The sequence below is a fragment of the Zootermopsis nevadensis genome, unplaced genomic scaffold (genome assembly GCF_977971745.1).
Source record: "Zootermopsis nevadensis isolate Lab colony 2312 unplaced genomic scaffold, Znev_1.0 Znev_ptg000007l, whole genome shotgun sequence".
In the NCBI taxonomy this organism is placed as follows: Eukaryota; Metazoa; Arthropoda; class Insecta; order Blattodea; family Termopsidae; genus Zootermopsis; species Zootermopsis nevadensis.
Window position 1 is genome coordinate 5,989,669 of NW_028259139.1, and position 19,884 is coordinate 6,009,552.

Consider the following 19,884-nt stretch of genomic DNA (forward strand, 5'->3'; position numbering starts at 1 on the left):
AACATTTATGAAATTATGAAGTATTTTAAAATAAAATTTCAATGAATATCGTACCTTAAACAGTAACAGTAATATCCTCTTAAATCCTTAACCCTGTGTAATCTGAGGTATAATAATACCACATAAGACAGGGCTACTGCCAGATAATTACAGAGAATTAAGCTTATGCAAAGAAAGGTTTGCATTTCAAAGGCAGAGTTGAAACTTCAAGGAAAGGTTTGAGGTAATCATGGTTTACATGGGGAAAGAAATCAGAAAATTTTTAAATTCATAAGTACTGCTAAATACAGTACAAACAGTCTGCTCATCTGTACAGATAAATCTTATGTGCACACTCTTCCTTCAAAAGAGAACTGCAGAACAAGTTAGTAGTCAGAAGGCCTTGAAATCCCTAACTGGAAAGGTGTGACATTTTAATTGTCCACAAAGGAGAAAAGGGATTCATACCCAATACAGTTTTATTGTATTAGTCACTGTAAACATGTGTGGATTAACACTATGAAATGAATTTCACAATTTACAAAAAACATACAGAAATAATCACCATCTACTTTACAAATCAGTTGTAATGCACATTTCTTACACCAATTTTCAAAAACATTGAAGCCTCAACTGTTACTTAACAAAATACTGAACAAATTAACTCAGGTGTAAAATTATGCCTGATTGTATTATCCTGAGTTTACTGGCAGCAGTTAGAATTCTATGGCTATGAATAATTATCCTAAGTTCTTTCATTCCTAGCAATAATCTGATCTTCTTATGGCCAGTGGAAAGTAATTCACAGATATTACGTCAGGCAGATTTCTTTTGTGCTCCTTTGTTATCATACAATACCTTTCTTTGGTAGTTTTTTTAAAAGTACTTATGATTACAGATGTGACATACATATTACCATATTTATTTGTGTATAACATGCAGTTTCTGTGAAAATTATGGTTCATGTAATACATGAAACATGTATTTTAAGAGATGAAGGAAGTGACTGTTTCTTCCCACAGTAAAATGTTAGATACAATTTCAAATCCAATATTTATTTGTCAGTAATATTCAGTTTCATTTAAATTGTGTCATCAATCAACAATTCAGTAAAATGTTTTTCATTCACTGTCACTGCTGATTGTGCTATCATTACTCTCTTTTTCTTTTTTTCGCTACCTAATTTTATTTATTTTGAAGAATGTTATACATGAATACTTAATTTATTAATTTCTCCAATTCAAAAATAAGGGTTCATGTTATACAAGAGCAATACAGTGTTTTCTTATTGTGGAACACAAAGACAACTGTGACAGTTACAATGGTGAAGTGGAAGACATTTGTTTATGAATCTGGAAGTAATACTTTTATGCAAGTCGCAGGAAATACAGATTCAGATATACACAGTTTTGTTGGCGTACAAGGTCTAGAATAAGTGGAAGTGAAAAATTACATCTTCCACACAACACAAAAATCTAGAGTCCAAGATAACTCAGGATAATAAAATTGTGTGCTATAATAACGTGTTTTAATAAAATTACTCACGTTCATTACTTTATATATATTTAAAGATAATATACTTTTTTGACACCACATTCAGAAAGAAATTCCTGTGGCAAGTGGTTAAAAAATAGAGAAGAAAACTGTAGGAAAGTGGAGATAATAAAGTAAAAAAACTTTCTAAACATATGAACTGAGATAATATGGACATGTTTACCTCCATGACCTGAATATAACAGAAATGATGTGATGCCATTTGCCAATGTAGAAAATGTTTCAACAAGAATACTTTAAAATTGGCTTATAAGTTATGAATAAAGTGGAAAGGTGACAGTTATTCAGACTGTATGGAAACTACTCGTTCAGAATGTACCAGTTTTTATCACGGCATTCACATCATTAATATAATTAATGTTCTAATGCAATTACCTTTCTTTGTCTAACAATTTATTAACTGCAATAAGGAATAAAACTCAAATAGAGAATACACAATTAAGTGTCACATACTCGCATCCTACCTCCACCTCCCATCTCCTGTTTCTGTCCTGTTAGTACACTATGCAAACTCAAATTTTGTCATATGCTGGGGGAAAGGGGATACAGTCTTTGTACATAATCTGTCAAGACTTATTCCTGGACCTCTGTAATGGAATAAAAAGACAAAAATTTAAACCTCTCAGTTTTGAAGGAGTGGTATTCCTACAATCCAGAATTTTGCACGATTAGCAAAAGACAATGAAAATAGTAAGGATTTTTATTACTTTGAGAACAGAACCAATCTGCACCTGTCTTCCAAATGGCCATTTTTCAAGAGGTTTCCCCATCAATACCTGCATGGGTTCTTTATGCCCCTTCCACTGTTACTTCTTTCGCTGACCAGCATATTCTTGATGAAAATTAAAAACATCCTGGTTTTGTTTGTTTGTTTGTGCTGAATGTTAAATATATGCTTACCAATTCAGATTTACTATGTACCATGCATACATGTTTCAACTAACCTAAGTTTTTTGGTATTTATATCAAAATGCTGTATAAATTCTTGAGAAATATACATTACATAAACGAAGAAAAGCATCAGCATGTACCAAAGCTATGATCTACAGCACGGGTTGGCAAATTTTCAATACCGCAGGCTGCAATGCCTATACATTTCTTTGTCAACAGCTGCAGAAAAAAATAATAATGCAGACAGTAGGCAAAATTGTATTTCTTTACCTTATAGCATATAGCAGGTATTCAACTTAAAATGGATACAACCAAATTTACTCTAGACATCTGTTAGCTTTCGAAAAGTACTGATTTAAAGTCGCTGTTAACTTTATAAACCTTCAATTATTAACACTACAGTAATTTTCATAATTTGTTCAGTGTCACTTAGTTTGAACAATAGAATATTGTACCTTTGTGCAATAACACATTTGTAACATTACAGACCTATATTGACTAAAGTGTTTTATTAAGTCCTGTTTTCTTCATGACTGTTTGCCCTTACGGTTAGATAATGTGTGTGTTTGTGTGTATATCAGTGTATTCCTCAATGGAAGAACTTTTTTTTCCTTCTCACCTTGGCCAATCGCCAAATCATGTAATGGGCTAAATAAAAAAGGTTATGAGGGGCACAGGTTGCCAACCCTTGATCTGCAGTGAAGTTAGTTAATGTGCTGAAGAATATTTCAACTACAACCATGAAACTTTTCAATGAGATCATATGTCTATTAATATTATATTTATAACTAAACCCGTGCTCATCAACTTTCCAACTAAACACTATATAGTATTTATATATATGTATATACAGATTGTCCTGCAAGTCCAGGGCCATAAGAGAACTTGTTATTTGGCAAAGTATAGAAAAATATAAAGAGGTAAAAGTTGTTTCATACAAACCATGTGTTTCCCATCTTGCATGTTGACATTTCTTACCTAGGATGAGCTGTTATGGCTCTACAATCTTTACATCAACAGTAAAATGTCACAGCGATGTTGCCATGTTGACATAAAATTCACTACTTGTTGCAATTTTCCTGCTTCTTATTTCCTACAGTACCTGTCTCCTTCACTACTACTTCCTCCTACTCTGTAAACACACCTATTTATCACTGTCAATGTGGCAAGACTGCTCTGTTTACTACTGATGGTGTAAAGATTGTAGCAATGCTTGTCCTAGGTAAAAAATTCCAGCATCTCAGATTGGAAACACATGATTTACATCTGTTCCCTCTTTGCATTTTTCCTCATTCTGCCACATAACCTAACCTAACCTATGGACCCAAATTTATGGGACACCTTCTATATATACTGTAGAACATTATTTTAATTTTTAAATGCAAAATAAAAGATAATAAACACACCACACACAATATTCTGACAGTCTCCTAATATATATCCACTGCAGTAACATTCACTGAATATTCTATGCACAGATAGAGCCATGTGTGAAGAAATACAGAACAGAAAAATGCCATTCATAAACAAGACTATCATAAGAAGAGTGTCAAAGTATACATACAAATACATAATTCACATAATGTACTTATCACAGTGCATCATAATTAGATCTTGAGCAAGTCTATCCACCCTAAAACAGGAAATACAGTGGCATCCTATTTCAACTGTTCTAGCTTCTTAAAAAACCACTACAATGAAATTAGTTCAAATATAAGATATGAAACTGTAAATAAACAAAAACAGCAAACACAATCAAAAACTTCATTCATTTAATTAAGAGCCAATAGGTAGAGATTTATATTTATCTGAACATAAGATGAAGCTTTAAAGGAAGTGGGTGGAAATTTTGAAGTTTCTAATCAACATCATCATCATCACTTTTCTCACCATTTGTCATTCATATTCATGCAACTGGTTAAGCTATGGCATTATATGATGCACATTCAGTGTTCCATAAGTTGATGTTAATACTTTGGTGATGTGTTAAGTCACTTGGAAGAGTTTCTGAGATTGCACCCCACTGTCCTTAAGCTAATAAAAAGTACATAAGTAACCTTCTACAGAACTTTTATTTAGTTGTCTACTACATGTTTCAACCTAATCAGATCATCTTCAGGTGTAGACTTTGATATAAATGGCCTGTGAATGTAGATGTGTATATGCATACATCTTTAAGCATGTTGATGCTAGGATCGATGCATGGGTTTTATAGGAATTTTCATATATATTGTAGGAGAAATTATATAGATATACCTCACAGAGAGAAGCCACATAGTTTAAACATACAGCATTTTCAAATTTTAAAAATAGATTCCATCTTAGGTTTACACATTTCTCAATTATTTCAAAACACTAACCAATGTAAGGTAAGGTAATGTAATGTAATGTTTTATAGGTAACAACAATGCTGAGTAAACAGATGTTTCTTAGGTAACCATTATTGTCGATTTGTTGATAAACAGATGACATTTCCTAGGTAACCATTGTTGTCAGTCCATATTTACAAATTGTTGATATTTCCTAGGTAACCATCTTACACATTTTTCTTACACTTTTTCGTTACACTTTTTTGCGGAATAACACTGACCCTTCCATATAGACGTATTTACATCAAAAAAATGCAAACACTAGCCAAACTTGTTAATCAAATTACAGGTGTCACTGCTAACACATGAGGTGACCACGATACTCTTAAAAGAACCATTGATTTTCTTTAAAGATAGGGCAGAATATTCACTTAGACAGCGAGAATCTATTTCTAATGACTACTATAATTAGAACTGTATGAAGAATATAATAATTATATTAAGGAACGAAACTGCTAATGAAAGTTTCCTTTTCTATACTGAATTTCAAACTATGAATGACTACAGCTGACCCAACACACCCCCAAAATACTGATAATGAGTCACAGAAAAGTCTTATAATATAAATGTAAATGAGTAAAGAACATCCTTAAATTAAAACCAGTTGCTCCTGTGTGCTAAGTCTCCGTGCATGGCTCTCACACTGAAATAAACTGACATTATATTACATTTACCACATATCAATGTCTTCCTTCCAATCTGACTTTCCTACAAATGCAGCTTCAATTACAACTTACTTTTACATAATTTGAGTACATTTATTGTAAAAATTTTGTCTGGGTATAAAAGAAAGAAGTGAGAACAACAACCCTATGTTACCAAGTTTTTTATTTTTAAAAAAAAAGCAAACAAAACATTACACTTTGGTTATATGATCAAGCATTTGAAGTAGAAAAATAAATCTATCTATGGCAGGATAAAAGCAAATTTTAACGTGTTAGTACAAAATTATGTGGAATAAACTTACAACTGTAATGATGTGCAAAAATGATACTGACACGATAAAAGTAGATTATAAATTTCCATATCATTTAGCTTTTACCTATGATTTACGAGAATGTGTTCTAGTTTCAACGTCTTTATATTCAGGTAAATACCAACTGCCTCTAGTGAAATATGAACTATATATTTCACAGCATAACTCTACTCTGCCACTGAAACACACTCACTTTGAACTCCAAATGCAAAAGGAATGCCAATTTTGATAATAAGGAGAGAAAAGAATATATTTATAGCATCGGAGCAAGTGGAAGGGAGAGGCTGTGGAACACATCCATCACGTGGTGCCTGTTTCGTGGTGTGTGTTCTTGGTGCACAGCTGGCACTGCAGCAGGAATAGCTTGATCATAGAACAGATGTGGAACTGTACAATGTACTCTAAGCATATGTGCATTTACAGGCCTCTGGTGAACAGCTAAAACATGGCACTTCCAGTTGGCCTGCACTCGCATGTCTGTGTGCAACTTCACTTATGCCTGCACACCTAAATTAGTGATGTGGAACTGGGTAGGGATTGGAATCATTTTGGTTCAGCTCACTCACTTGTGTTTAGTTCTGTGTGCTATTAATGACAACGAATGGTATGTCAGCTTCACCTGTTAACATTCTAATAGCCATACGAATTTCTTCTCTTTCCCTATTCAACCCATCAGACCCTTACGCTCTAACAGTGGCAGGTCCTTTCTGAACAGCAGGTCTTCCACGAACAGCAGGTCTTCCACGAAGTGCTCTATGAGGTCCTCCACGAACAGCGGGTCCTCCATGAAGGACAGGAGGATGATATACCTCATGATAGGGGTTGTGATGGTGAAACCGATGATTACCTTGAGTTCCCTTTACTGGTAGTATTTTTGTTGGGTCATGTTTCAATTTAAACTCAGGGTTTTTGGCTTCCACTTCTTTCTTGGCCTTCTTAGCTTCTTCTCTAACAGCAGTCACGTGAATTTCATCATTATTGCTGTACAGAGGACACCTGAAAATGTGGCACCCGTGAATTAATAAAGTAAGTGTAATATACAATATTATTCTGCACAGAAGTTACTATGAATTGAGTAATTACAAAAGGAAATCATAACAAATAAAATATCCTACAATTTACACTCAACTAACAGAAACGAAACAGAATATAGCACCATTACTCACTTGTCACAAGCATCACCTCCATTGCCATTGAAGTGGGTGTAATCCTTAACAGGCTGGCGACAAATGTAGCACATCATAGCACCACAAGTACATATCATTTTGTTGCATCCATCTTCCTTTATGAATTTTTTCCCACACTTCCAACAGGTTCTGGAATCAATAAAACAGGGAATCAGAAAAATCAAGATAACTTTTTTTTTTCATTTATTAAATCATAATCCTTAGAGATTTTAACAGAATATACACCATTTCAATTAAGCAATGGTGTTACTGTTAAGTGCCAACTTAAAATTTTAGTCAAAGGCCATTACAATGTACAGTGAAACCTCTATCCATCATTCCCCGAACTATCGTTTTCCCGGATGCATCGTCCGTTTTGTTCGGTCCCGGATACATCCCATATAAAATAATGTTACATTTTCCCGCTTCTATCGTTCCTCGAAGTATCGTTTTATCGCATCGATCGTTCAAATATCTTAGTCCTGGCCCACAATTTTCCCGCAATGATCGTTTCTGAGAAATTATAACAAAATTTACGCGATGTTTTAAGGAATTTAAAATGCTGGGTTTTGAGATAAATTAATACCGAAAGACGCACAATGTTTTTGGAATACACAGTAACGGTAACCTGTTATGTCGCCCAACCAGCACAGATTCTTTTGGAATGGGGGTTCAGCGGTGCAGCGGTGATAGTTTGAGTGAATGGCGGTGCTCATTGTCAGAAATTTTATGAGTTTAATTAGAGTGCACTCATATTTCGTTCCAGCGATGCCACATGGCATGTGCACTGTGAATTTCTTCACAACTGCTTTTATTACAAGTACAAAGGAAAGGTGGGCGACATTTTTCATTCTTCTGGTTCATCTCGTGTCTTCTACAGCTACGTTTCGTTGAGTTCGGCAGTAATAGTATTTCCATTCTTCCTGTTATTGTTTGCGAAGGGGTTGGGAGTGGTGAGGAAGAGGAAGACAACGAATGCGAGCCCGAAGCTGTGCCGAGTTTTGCTGATGCACATGCTGCATTGGCAAAAGTGAAGTCATTCTTTTATGCGCATAATATTAGTGAACGTGACGAGGAAAACAATTTGAACGTGGAAAGAGCTCTGTTTGGCCTAAAACGTAAAGTTTCGACAAACCAGTTGTCCATTAAAGACTTTTTTGGTAAAAAGAAGTAACTTTGAAAGAGAAACATTCAGTTTTTTACATTTTTTAATGCTTTCCTGCAACTATCATTTTCCCGTATTCATCGTTTTTATTTCCCACCCCCGCCAAAAATGATGCATCGAGGTTTCACTGTACTTCAAACTTGAAAAATTATTTGTTACCAGTACTTTTGTCAGAAGGAACAATTCCTAAGCAGCTGCAACTTCCCATAACTTTTTGCTTCAGAAGTTATTTATTTATAGCTAATGGTCAATTAATAAACACGCACTTCCAAATAATTTTTTTACCACATGATATTAAAGGTCTGATTCTCTTGTATAAAGACTGGATGAACTTTATTTGTAAGGCACTATGTTTCTTATCAGGCCTACAGCTGTAAACGGATGATTAAAATTGACACTTTTAACCACGCAGACTTAGGCTTGAAGAGATAGTCACCTTGATGATGGAGGCAGAAATGACCTCTGAAACATTGGTAAACTTCTCCCAGACTACACGGTGCTATAACCCAGAAGACAGTCATCTCCAAACTCACTACTGTCAGCCCCTCAAATCCTACTAAATTCTTACCTGACTAAGGCTTCTGTCATCCTGTCCTCTATATATGTCCGCATTCTAACTTCATCAGGCTTCTCCACTTCATCACATCGTAATGGTATGTGATTTGGTTCTTTACACTGTCTGAAACACAAATATTCACCATGTACTGAAAGTAAGACTTGTATTATGTTCCAACAAGAGGTACTTTGAACACAAATGCATGTGTATGCACACATATTTAACTTGTAAAATGAACGACTTAAATAATGAATTAATAAAATATGTTATTTGTACACATGTGAAGATAACATACACACTGAAGCATTAAAAAAACACAGTACCATAGAGTTTGAACTGAATCTAATTCATGAACATTCAGAATTCTGAACAGTTGACACAAGTCAAAGAAGAAAATTAATTAAACCTATATAAAATGAGTATTAATGTAATTTTTGTGTCATATCTCTACAGCAGAGTATTTCTGCTCCTCACTACTTGCTTTACTGAAATGTCTGTTCCAGTGACACAAATAAATTTAGAAATATAAAGCACCAGCAGTAAAAGTAAAAATACAAATAATCAAGCAATATACCTGCACGATTCCCTCATGCATTCTGGGTTCAAACAACAAAACACCTTATCTTCACGAGGTAGTATAGATGCAAAATCACAAAAAGGACAAGATTCCAGATCTTCTATTCCTGCAGCTTTCACTTCTTCCAATTGCTTTCGTTGAAGCATCTTTGAGAGAACTGATGGATTTAGTACACCCTGAAAGGTACAGGAATAATTTACAACTCTGAACATGTAGTATTAATAAACATAATTTTAACTCCTATACTTTCTTTATTTTATGACACCACTGATTGTGAGACACACCCTTGATTTAGTAATGTTTTTAGGAAAACAGAAGTTATATTCATTCACAGACACCATTAAATAAAAGACGCGCCCTGATTTCAGAAATTTTAAAATCCAAAAATGTGTCTCTTAAAACAGAGTAAATACAGTACTCCTTTTACTGGAACTAACTGTTGTACTTCTAAAGTTAAGAATTACATCATTCTAACTAACTCACTGGTAGCAAAACCCAAAAATTTAGCACCACTAAATACAGCCTGCTGCCTGACAGGATAATCAGCCATTCCATCATCTTCCATTCTCAAAACCTACAAACAGTGTTCAATTTATTACTTCAACGCAGAAGTACAACACAACAATTATTAAGACATGCAACGTCTATATCTCCGATCTCTAAATCTGCGATAATAAAAAAGGTAACATGTACACACCTGCAGTGTTTTTAAGCTAAATTCAGCCACACAATCACTTAGGCATGGAAATGTAGTTTTTCCATTACCTATTTGTACTTCAGCGCCTCTGGAAAAAAACAAAAACACATCTGTAAAAGAATTTATGACACTACAAAATACCAAATTTATTATCATCATTCTAATAATTATAAAGATTACATTAAATTGACTTGTTTTTAGTTCACCAACTTCAGTGTTACTGGTTTGACACTCACTGTGCACTATGAGTAGAAGATAAACATACTGGCAGCTGCACAAATGAGTTTTGAGATACTTATGACAGTGATGAGAAAGTAAGAAATTATGAGTAAAAACAACAAAGACAATTAAGGGTAGTTAATATCTAAGAAATGAAGAAAACCAAAAGGGTGAACAAAGCACATAGTTTTGATATTCACGTCAAGCTTTATTTTATGAACCTCACAAAAAATAAGACCTTGGCCGCACATGGAAAAGGAGGGACCAAACAATGTAGCCTTGGAACATGTACATCTTGATGACAAGAAGATGAATTTGAACCAGTTATCTGAACTTGGAAGCAAAGTTTAGTGTGTCACTGTAAAAAAGTCCATAAATAATAAAAAGATCAAGACCACTCTACTTCCACTGCATCTCACACTCTAATAGTCTGGTATGCATATAAAAAGACCACTTATACAAATTTAACTACAAACACTCCAGAGTTTCAACATGTCCTATCACACAATTTGAATTTCATTAATGAACACTAATAAAAGCAAGTGATGCAGATTGAAAAGTGAAATTTTATTACCAAAATGTAAAATATTAACTAACTTACTAGATGGTTTACAGAACCTGAAGGTTCACCATCTACTTAACCAAAGCCCTCCACCGGTCCCTGTCCTGGGCCAACAAAATCAAGTCTTCTTCAATTCCTATCTCCCATAGATCCTGCCTGACATCATCCTCCCATCTGCGTCTAGGTCTCCCTACTGACTAACACCTGGTGCACACCCCTTGTCCCATCCATGCACGCCACATGCTCTGCCTATTTCATCCTTCTTGACAATATTGGCGGAGGAGTACAAATTTTTAAGTTCATTATGCAGCTTTCTCCACGCCCCATCATCTTCTCTCCTAGGCCCAAATATCCTCCTCAACACCCTATTCTCAAACACCAGCAATCTATGTTCTTCCCTCAGAGCAAGAGACCATGTGTGTGTTAAATATTACTATTATTAAAAATTAAAGTGAAATTACGTATCTGCAGCCAATCACATTTTAGTCACTTACTTCCTAACACAATCTTTACAGAAGAGGTGACCTTCAATGCAAGCAGCCATATCTTCAAGCATTACTTCGTTATCAAAGCAACAGTCACAATGAAGAAGACCACCTTCAGCTTTTGCCTACAAAGAAACATAACAGCACGTAACAAGCACTGTACACAATAGTGGAACCATGTTGTTGTGGCACAAGCTTCAGATGATCAGTATGTCAGAGAAAACGCGGGTTTCAGGGTACAGCTTCAGTACCAGTGTTATATGTGAAACATATGTAATCATATTAGGGGTCGTGATCACAGCCAAGGTATAACGAGGCGCAGTACATCGAGGTTCCACTCTACTAGCATAAGGATGTGGAGGAATGTATTCATCTGGCTCAGGATTGGGTCCTGTGGACTCTTGTGACCATAATACAGCAGATACCCATTCATGGGTTTAAACATCATGGTTTTGTTCATTCATCAAACACTATTGTGGTAATATTTGTGCAATGTGGTAGGTCCCTCACTCTTGTGCAGGTACACAAGGCAATACACAACAGCCCGCATCTGCCCACCTGCCTCAGTACCTATGCAGATACCATGCCACACCAAGAGTAGTTTGACAGACTATTCACAATTTTTAGAACTGACTGCGCCAAAACTGATGTTTCCATGTTTATTAATCATACACATATTACATTTTATGTGTGTTTTGTGCCCCTAAACCCATTTTTCCCATAAGGTCTGAACTTTGTGCATCATGGTCTTGCCATTTGCAGAAGTTTTCAAGAACATAACCCCCATGAATGACAAGGATATGCTGTAATATCAAATGTACAAAAAGTGAAACATGGCTGGTTGCATAAGCAAATGAGGTTTCAGTTTTCTGTTGCAAAGAATAAAGAGTCTTTTATTCTTTACTATATAATGCTATTTTCACATGGTGAGACAATTTTAGATTATCTAGGAATTATATAAATAAAATATACAAGAACAGGTAGTAAATACCAGTACAAAGTCCAAGACAATAAGAGTGAATTCTTAAACACAGAACAATAAAGCATGAGAACAGGATACCATTTTACGGTTTATTTTATTGTTCAGAATAAAACAGGATGCATTCATTAGATTTCTTACCGGACTACTGTGAATCACATCAACACATAATTTCATTATTTGCGATAATATTCAATATTTACAGCTAAATCAGCACTGCATAACATGACTGAAAACATACATAAAATTCACCACTAAAACACATAAATAGTTATACCAATTATGTTAGATTTTCATGCAGACATAACGCTGGCATTCAAATGTACTGATAAAAACAGAAAAATCATAACTGAATGTTTCAATTTCATCCTAAAAATTAAAAATGACATTAAAATGTTTTGTACAAATTTCACACTCACTTTTTCAAAGACCTTCTTCTTCCTGTTTGTTTTTTCTTGTAGGTAGGCTTTAATCATCTTCTTATTTTCAATAAATGCAACCTAAAAAATGATCATTGTTAAATGTACATAAAAACATATTAATGTGAGATTTTAGGTTCTCGTGGTGATGAGTATGAGGATGGCTGTCCTAAGGGAAACTGTGTCCTATAATGTGGTAGATACTGACCAATGTTTCAGAGGAGCTTACCACCTCTCTCATCAGGGTTACCCATCATCTTCATGACAGGGGCAGTAAGCTTCTTTAAAATGTCAGTCAATATCTACTGCACTAAATGGTGTATGTTCACTGCCTCCTTCATCAGGGTCATGACTGAAATGTTGGTTAATTTCTACAAGACTACACAACACAACGTCTTAGATGACAGTCATATTCACACTCGTTGCTGCAAGAACCTAAAATCTCATATAATGGAAAGTCACAGATCATCAGTCTTCATATTACTGCAAGAGGAATGCAGTGCTTTTTACAGTTTGTAGTTATTATAAAACTAATGCTTAACGCAAAATGTTAAAGAATTACTCACCTCCTGTAGAAAAGGTATGTTAACTTCTGTTGGAATGCTGCAAGCATAACTGGAACGCTTGAACTTTAGTAGCCCTCCCTTGAACCTATCCAATTCTTGACAAGTCAAAGTTAAATTGTGATTATTACGGCACAACGATTTTCTCAGATCTACCTGTCGAATTCTACTGTATCTTCTACTTAAATATGCCATGGCCATCTCAGTACATTCTTTATTAATCTTTTTCTCTTTCATAAAGTATTTAAATGGGTCAGGTAGAATTTCCAAGAAATCTTCAATGCTAAACTGTTCAGTATATTTCTTTTGAAGTTCTAGAGCCTTTTGCCTTTTAAGATACTCTTGAAATGTAGGATACGTGTTTGTTTCCAGAGCATTAGTTACAAAAGCCTTCATGGCATTCTCATCATTGCCGATTTTCTCAAAATTTTCCCGCAGGTACTCAGGATCAGCATTTGGAAGAATGGCAATTAAAGTCTCGTACTCCATCTTAAGTGTCTCTTTATCTTGCACGGTGGATGTGGGGGGACCAGGGGATGATTCCTCAAGAATTTCTTTTGTGGTGTGGCGACATGGGTAATTATCAGTCTCTAATAACTGTGTCACCACATCATGAATGGATTCTTCTGTTTCAACTGATTGGCATTGTTGACTTATATATTGTGAATCTGCATCTGGAAACATTTCCATTAACAATGACTTATACTTCAGTTGGTTCTGTGTTAACATTACTTCATTAGCCGCAGCCTCAATCTGCGGTAATGAATGACTTTGACTTAAGTGTTGCACCTTAGTCTTCTTTCCTGATGAAAATTCATCTGACTGAGATTTCCTTTTGTTACTTTCTCCTGTAGATGTAGTTCCAATATATTCCACATCTTCAGCAGTTGACAGTGGAACCAGTTTTTCAACTGGGTTATGAATACCTGCTTGTGAAGTTCCAGGTTTGACAACACATACATCATCATCATCATCGGAGTCAAGCCTTACAAACTCAGAAAAATGTACCTCTACCACACATTCACCATCTGAATCAGAACCAACAGAACAATTTGAAGTGGATGTAATGCATGCCTTGCCTGTATTATCTGTACTGCTAGAGTTATACTCTGCAGATGCACTAGATTTTGAAGTACTTGACACCTCCGAAATATCTGGCTGCTTTGCATTACCTACAACAGCAACAATTCTGATCTTACTGTCAGCTGCAGGCATGATTTCTTCATACACCTGACATGTAGTATCTTCTGTACAAAAATATTTGTAATCTGGTGCACAAGACTTTGAAAATTTGCCCCGTTCAACTTTCATTCCATTTTCCTTTTTAAGAGCACTTCCCTTTGTGCTTGCTTTTGATCTTTTGGATGCAAAAATACAAGATTCACTTTCAGCATTTGATTTTGAAGCCCTTATGATCATTGTAGAAATTCCTGAAGTAGAAGGCTGAGGTTCAGAAAGAAAATTTGTTTTTAAATAATCTTTCCCCATTGTTTTAATTTCTCTGACAGATGATGTACTTGGATGATGCTTGGAGAGAACCTGTGTTTCTGGAAAATTGTTACTCTGCTGACCTGGGACCTCTGATTTGTTGCCTACACTACCATTATCACTTTTGGCTGAATTACACAATTCAGATGCAAACTCCATTTTTAAAAATTCTTGCATTACAATATGCACTCTATTCTTATGATCTAAATTTGCTTCCAGATAGGAATAAATTTGTTCCAAGTTCTGCCCTGGAACAATGCGGTGAATGAGCCTTGCTTCCTCCAACAATTTAGAACAAGAATCATCTTGATCTTCAAATTCCATCCCAGAATCATCAGTTTCTCTGTTAGGTGAATAATGCTTCTCCAGTTTATCCTCAGGTTGTACAGGGACTTCATATTCAGTATTATTATTTGGGTCATTGTTATTGACATCACACATTAAATCATCATTCTGATATGTTGTTGGAGATACTGCATCACTATTAATACATTCTGAATTGTGTTTTGCATTATGTGTTTCAACAGAGTTATTAAAAACTACATTACTTTCAGCTTTAGAAACATCTGCTGCTATTTCATGTACTTCAGAATCACTTTTTGTTTGATTCTGTGAAATGCTACTGGAGAGATCATAAACTTTAGTTAGTGCTTGGGCTTCTGCGTAACCAGTACTGGACGATGATCCTGCAGTAGAGTGTAAAGCTGGAACTGACAAATCCAGTGACAAACACAAAGGATCTTTCACAAAATCTTCAACACTATCATCCGAAATATAGATCACTTCGTCATTGACAAAGTCATTTTGTAAGTCCACAGAAACAAGTTGTGTAGTTACAAGCTGCACCCTATCACTTTTGAATGAATGACTCTCTAACAATTCATATATTTTATTGGCATCTACTGCTCTCTTCACATCAAACTTTTCCAGTTCCCTCTGGACCTGACCAACATCATTGAACAGAGCTTCAGTATCACCACATGCACCAAACATTGTGTGTTATAACGTAATGAACTTCCTGAAAAGGAGAAATAAAGTATTAGTAAAATAACAAATCCAATTATACACCAGTGTGTGTATGCAAAACAGTAGACATACAGCAAGATAACACAAGAAGACTGCATAAAATGTAGGATTTGAGGTTATCATAGTGGTGAATATGAATGCGTTGTAGCGCCGTGTAGCCTGGTAGATGTTTACCAACACTTCTGAGATCCTCACTGCCGCCATCATCAGGGTGGAGTACAAACAAGAAGATAGCTACAAACAAAACCGGTTTACTTCTCCTCAACTCCTATTACTCTGTAGTGACACAAGACAAATCCGCTCAAGGATCACCAATCTGACCAGTGACAAATTTATTTTAATACATAAATATATAACATATATTACCACTTACTATATATCAGTTGATTGCAACTGTTGCTATTATTCTATCCTACATCACACAGCGCCTTATTGCTCTAGAATTTTCTACTCTGGTTTTCAGCATCGAAAATAACCACAAAGCCCACACCTTCCCCATTTTGCTACAAATAAACACCCCCACCGGAACACCAACATTATAGAAGCAAATTTAATTAAATATGGGACAAGTGTGTGTGTTTAGCCGTCTTCAATGTAGTCAATCAACGAGCGTGTTCTATTTGCTAGGTAGGAAGTAGTAGGGGATTTGTTCGTTTTCATGGCGGTGAGTTTGAAGATAGCTGTCTTCTGGGTTGTTGCGCCATGTAGGGTGGTGAAGTTTACCGACGTTTCAGAGGTCCTTGCTGCCTCCATCATCAGGCCCCTGATGATGAACAACCCAAAAGACAGCCATCTTCACAAAGTGATATGTATCGCATGTTCCACCACACATTTTAATAGATATACAATTCACTTCTGAGCTGTGAAAGTACCAATTTCTCCAGATCTTATACCATCCACTTCCTTCACAGGCTGTGTGAACCTATTCACACCGAGGAGTAATTAGTAGAAATGTCGATTACACAATTTATTAAGTCTACAAATAAACATTCATAATGCAATTTAAATTCCGTTATTTTGCATTAGGTCTATTCAGCTGATGATTGCCACTAATAGACAGAGTTTTAGTTCATAGTTGCGTCACCGTTTGCTTAATCGCTATAAAACATACCACTGACCTTAGTTTGCTATGGAATTTTTACCTGTCCCTCATAAACACCATATTATGATCAATATTGCAGTCAGGTGGCAAACTTATCTTCATTCTTGAGGATTAATCGTATCTATCTTACTATAAAAATTTGTGATTTCGTCGTCGTCAATAAATTACGTCATCAATCAACAATGTCAACAAATAACGCTTCACAACAAAGAATCAAAAAATGAAGTCATCAACAATGTCAACAGATATTTGTTTACTCGACATTGTTGTGGAACACAACAATGCCGTGTAAACAAATTTCTGTTGGCATTGTTGATGACGACACAACAATGCCGAGTAAACAAATAACGCTTCACAACGAGGAAATCAAAAACTCTCAAGCCAGTTGTATTATCACTGTTCCAGAAGCAGCATATCTCATTTTTCGTAAAAACTACATCAGACCTATATAAGAAATAAGGATAAGCGAAAGAAGACTTACATTGTTAAACGAGACCATATTAACGACACACGTAAAAAAACAGACGAAGATTTGCAAGGGTGGGGTTGGAAGTAGATAGTTGACTGACCAAGAACAGTTGGCCTCTGAAAAGCGACGTAAAGAACTAATCCATCAGACCTATTTAACAAATAAAGAAAAACGAATGGAGAGTTACATTCATAAACATAGAAAAACGTATACAACAAGAGCAGAATAGAAAAAAAAGAAAAATCAGACGAAGATTAGCAATGGTGTTGCTGGACGTAGAAAGTTGACTGATCAAGAACAGATGGCCTCTGAACAGCGACGTAAAGAACTAAAACATCAGAACTATTCAACAAAAAACAGAAGAGAAAAAAAAGAAGATTTGCAAGGGTGGGGTTGGAAGTAAATAGTTGACTAACCAAGAACTGTTGGCCTCTGATCAGCGACGTAAAGAACTAAAACATAAGACCTACTTGACAAATAAAGAAAAACGAATGGAGAGTTACATTCATAAACATAGAAAAACGTATACAACAAGAGCAGAAGAGAGAAAAAAGAAAAATCAGACGAAGATTAGCAATGGTGTTGCTGGACGTAGAAAGTTGACTGATCAAGAACAGATGGCCTCTGAACAGCGACGTAAAGAACTAAAACATCAGCACTATTCAACAAAAAACAGAAGAGAAAAAAAGAAGATTTGCAAGGGTGGGGTTGGAAGTAAATAGTTGACTAACCAAGAACTGTTGGCCTCTGATCAGCGACGTAAAGAAGTAAAATATCAGATTACAGGAAGCGCTCCGAAAGGATTAGCCATCGTTGTCGTCAAAAAATGACGTCATCAACAATATCACCTTATATTTGATTACACACGGGGGTTAGTTTAGTGTCTTACTCAAGATTTTAAAACGCAACCAAACACCTTCGGGGGTTGGTCAAGTGTTTAAACCCCCCATTCGGGGGGGTTAGTTTAGTTTCTTACTCAGGGGTTAAACACTTGAATGAGACACTAAACTAACTCCTCTTTGGGTCTAACCAAGGTTGGTTGCGTTTACAAACATGTCCAACCCCAGCTAGGAGCTCCGAAAGGAGCGCCCTGCTCTAGTATCAATAAAATAAATGAAAATCGCTTGAAAAAGGCACAGTTACAAACGAGGAGCAACAACAGAACATTACCTATGATGCCAAGTCATTACTTTCTCAGTAACAGCAGTGGCATGTGAGAAAGAACAGATTAAGTGAAATGCTGTGTGTATCAGCATCTCTTATTGATATCAATGGCATATAGTGGGCATAAGTCAGTGTGGCTTACTGCGGCTAATGTCAAATGGTTAAAATGGCATCAGAACTGACATAATACCAAGGGTTATATTAGGAAGCTGCTAAAAACACTTGTATAAGAAATTGACAGTGGAGCCACGGTTCAAGAGAATCTGACGTAAATACGTCTTTGTATTTAATCTATATTTAGGCAATAAATACAATGAAAGGAAGTTTATATATCAGCTTTACTCTAAATATTCAATTTATACATGCTTTATAATTGAGTAAATAGTTTGATTAAATTCATTGCTTATTTAACTTGAATTAGTTACGCTTAAGATAGGTCTGTGGTAGCTGAAATATATTATAAAATAAAATAATCGCTTCTTGCAATTTCTATATTCCCTCATACGTTCAGCATTAGTTTTTGGGAACTTCAGGTTCTTTATTTAACACTTCTATTTTTTACGTTTTTTGTACTGTCTCATATATTCTGCATTACGGACTCTTTTAGCTTCAATGTCATCCATCTTGTTATCTCTACATAGTGTGACGTAGGTTGGTTCTTACGCCGTCTATTGTCAGCCCTTGCTGTCTGGAGTCTGCTAACTTGAATACTATCCGACAAAAACTTTTACATGGGGATCCACACACTAATCACACTTCTCTGCCTTTCTGCCGCTGTGCCCTCCGGCTGACTCACTACTCTCTTTTTCACAACTCGGCCACTCCCAGGAATGCGACTTTGTTTATAATCCCCCTCCCAAGATGTTGAAAGACCCAGACCAGGTCGGTTTTCGAGAGGCGGGCGCTTAACGCGCCAGATGCATTGAAAATTGTATTTACTAATAAAATACATTACAGATTCTTAAAGGTCCTTATTTACTGATCATTTTACATTACCCTTATTCTTACCATTCCTGAGGAATGAACGTTTAAAGGTGACTCGGCTCTGGATCTTACACATCTTCGTAACTAACGCTGTTTTTGCCGAAAGACCCTTCCGTATAAACGTATTTACGTCAAAAGAAGACAAGCCTAATTCTCTTACACGAGTTCACATAAACAGATGAAAACATTAAATGTGATGAACATTAATAATAAATAGGAATCCCTTACCTCAAACCTTGTTCAATTGTAAGAGACCACGATGTCCACCCGCAATGATCAATTTAATCAAAACTAAAATGGCAGTATCACAGATTTCTTAATAATTCTTATTTAAGATACGTACCTGTGATATTCTAAAACGTTTTTAACAGCACAATATTATCTACTCTACGACGCACTTCTTCTACAAGCGATTCACAGCTCAGCTCTTTCCACAATAACGAAAGCGGATTGTTGACGGCAGTAATGAAACACAACAACGCCGAGTAAACAGA

At 35.6% G+C, this 19,884-nt stretch overlaps 1 protein-coding gene across 3 annotated transcripts; it reads right to left on the reverse strand.

The window, feature by feature from the left end:
• Window positions 1-440: 440 nt before the first annotated feature.
• On the reverse strand, window positions 441-19,828 carry LOC147874589 (uncharacterized). Of its 3 annotated transcripts, none has more exons than XM_087344098.1 (9): window positions 19,734-19,828; window positions 13,161-15,663; window positions 12,595-12,675; window positions 11,206-11,321; window positions 9,931-10,018; window positions 9,231-9,409; window positions 8,669-8,779; window positions 6,936-7,085; window positions 441-6,765 (listed from the first exon to the last, which is right to left on the reverse strand). In XM_087344098.1, the coding sequence occupies exons 2-9, from the start codon at window positions 15,636-15,638 to the stop codon at window positions 6,450-6,452; spliced, it is 3,519 nt and encodes a 1,172-aa protein (XP_087200224.1). In that variant the 5' UTR covers window positions 15,639-15,663; window positions 19,734-19,828; the 3' UTR covers window positions 441-6,449. The 3 variants fall into 3 exon arrangements, with proteins under 3 accessions (XP_087200224.1, XP_087200223.1, XP_087200222.1); XM_087344097.1 differs by lacking the exon at window positions 19,734-19,828 and adding an exon at window positions 16,814-16,896; XM_087344096.1 differs by lacking the exon at window positions 19,734-19,828 and adding an exon at window positions 16,045-16,209.
• Window positions 19,829-19,884: the final 56 nt, after the last annotated feature.

Bases quoted from the DNA above. Each gene is read 5' to 3' on its own strand.
- LOC147874589 (XM_087344098.1), bottom strand. From the start codon at position 15,638: ATGTTTGGTGCATGTGGTGATACTGAAGCTCTGTTCAATGATGTTGGT. The intron at 12,676-13,160 runs GTGAGTAATTCT...ATCATTTTTTAG, and splicing joins ACATACCTTTTCTACAGGAG to GTTGCATTTATTGAAAATAA. The intron at 11,322-12,594 runs GTGAGTGTGAAA...GTTTCTTTGTAG, and splicing joins AGAAGAAGGTCTTTGAAAAA to GCAAAAGCTGAAGGTGGTCT.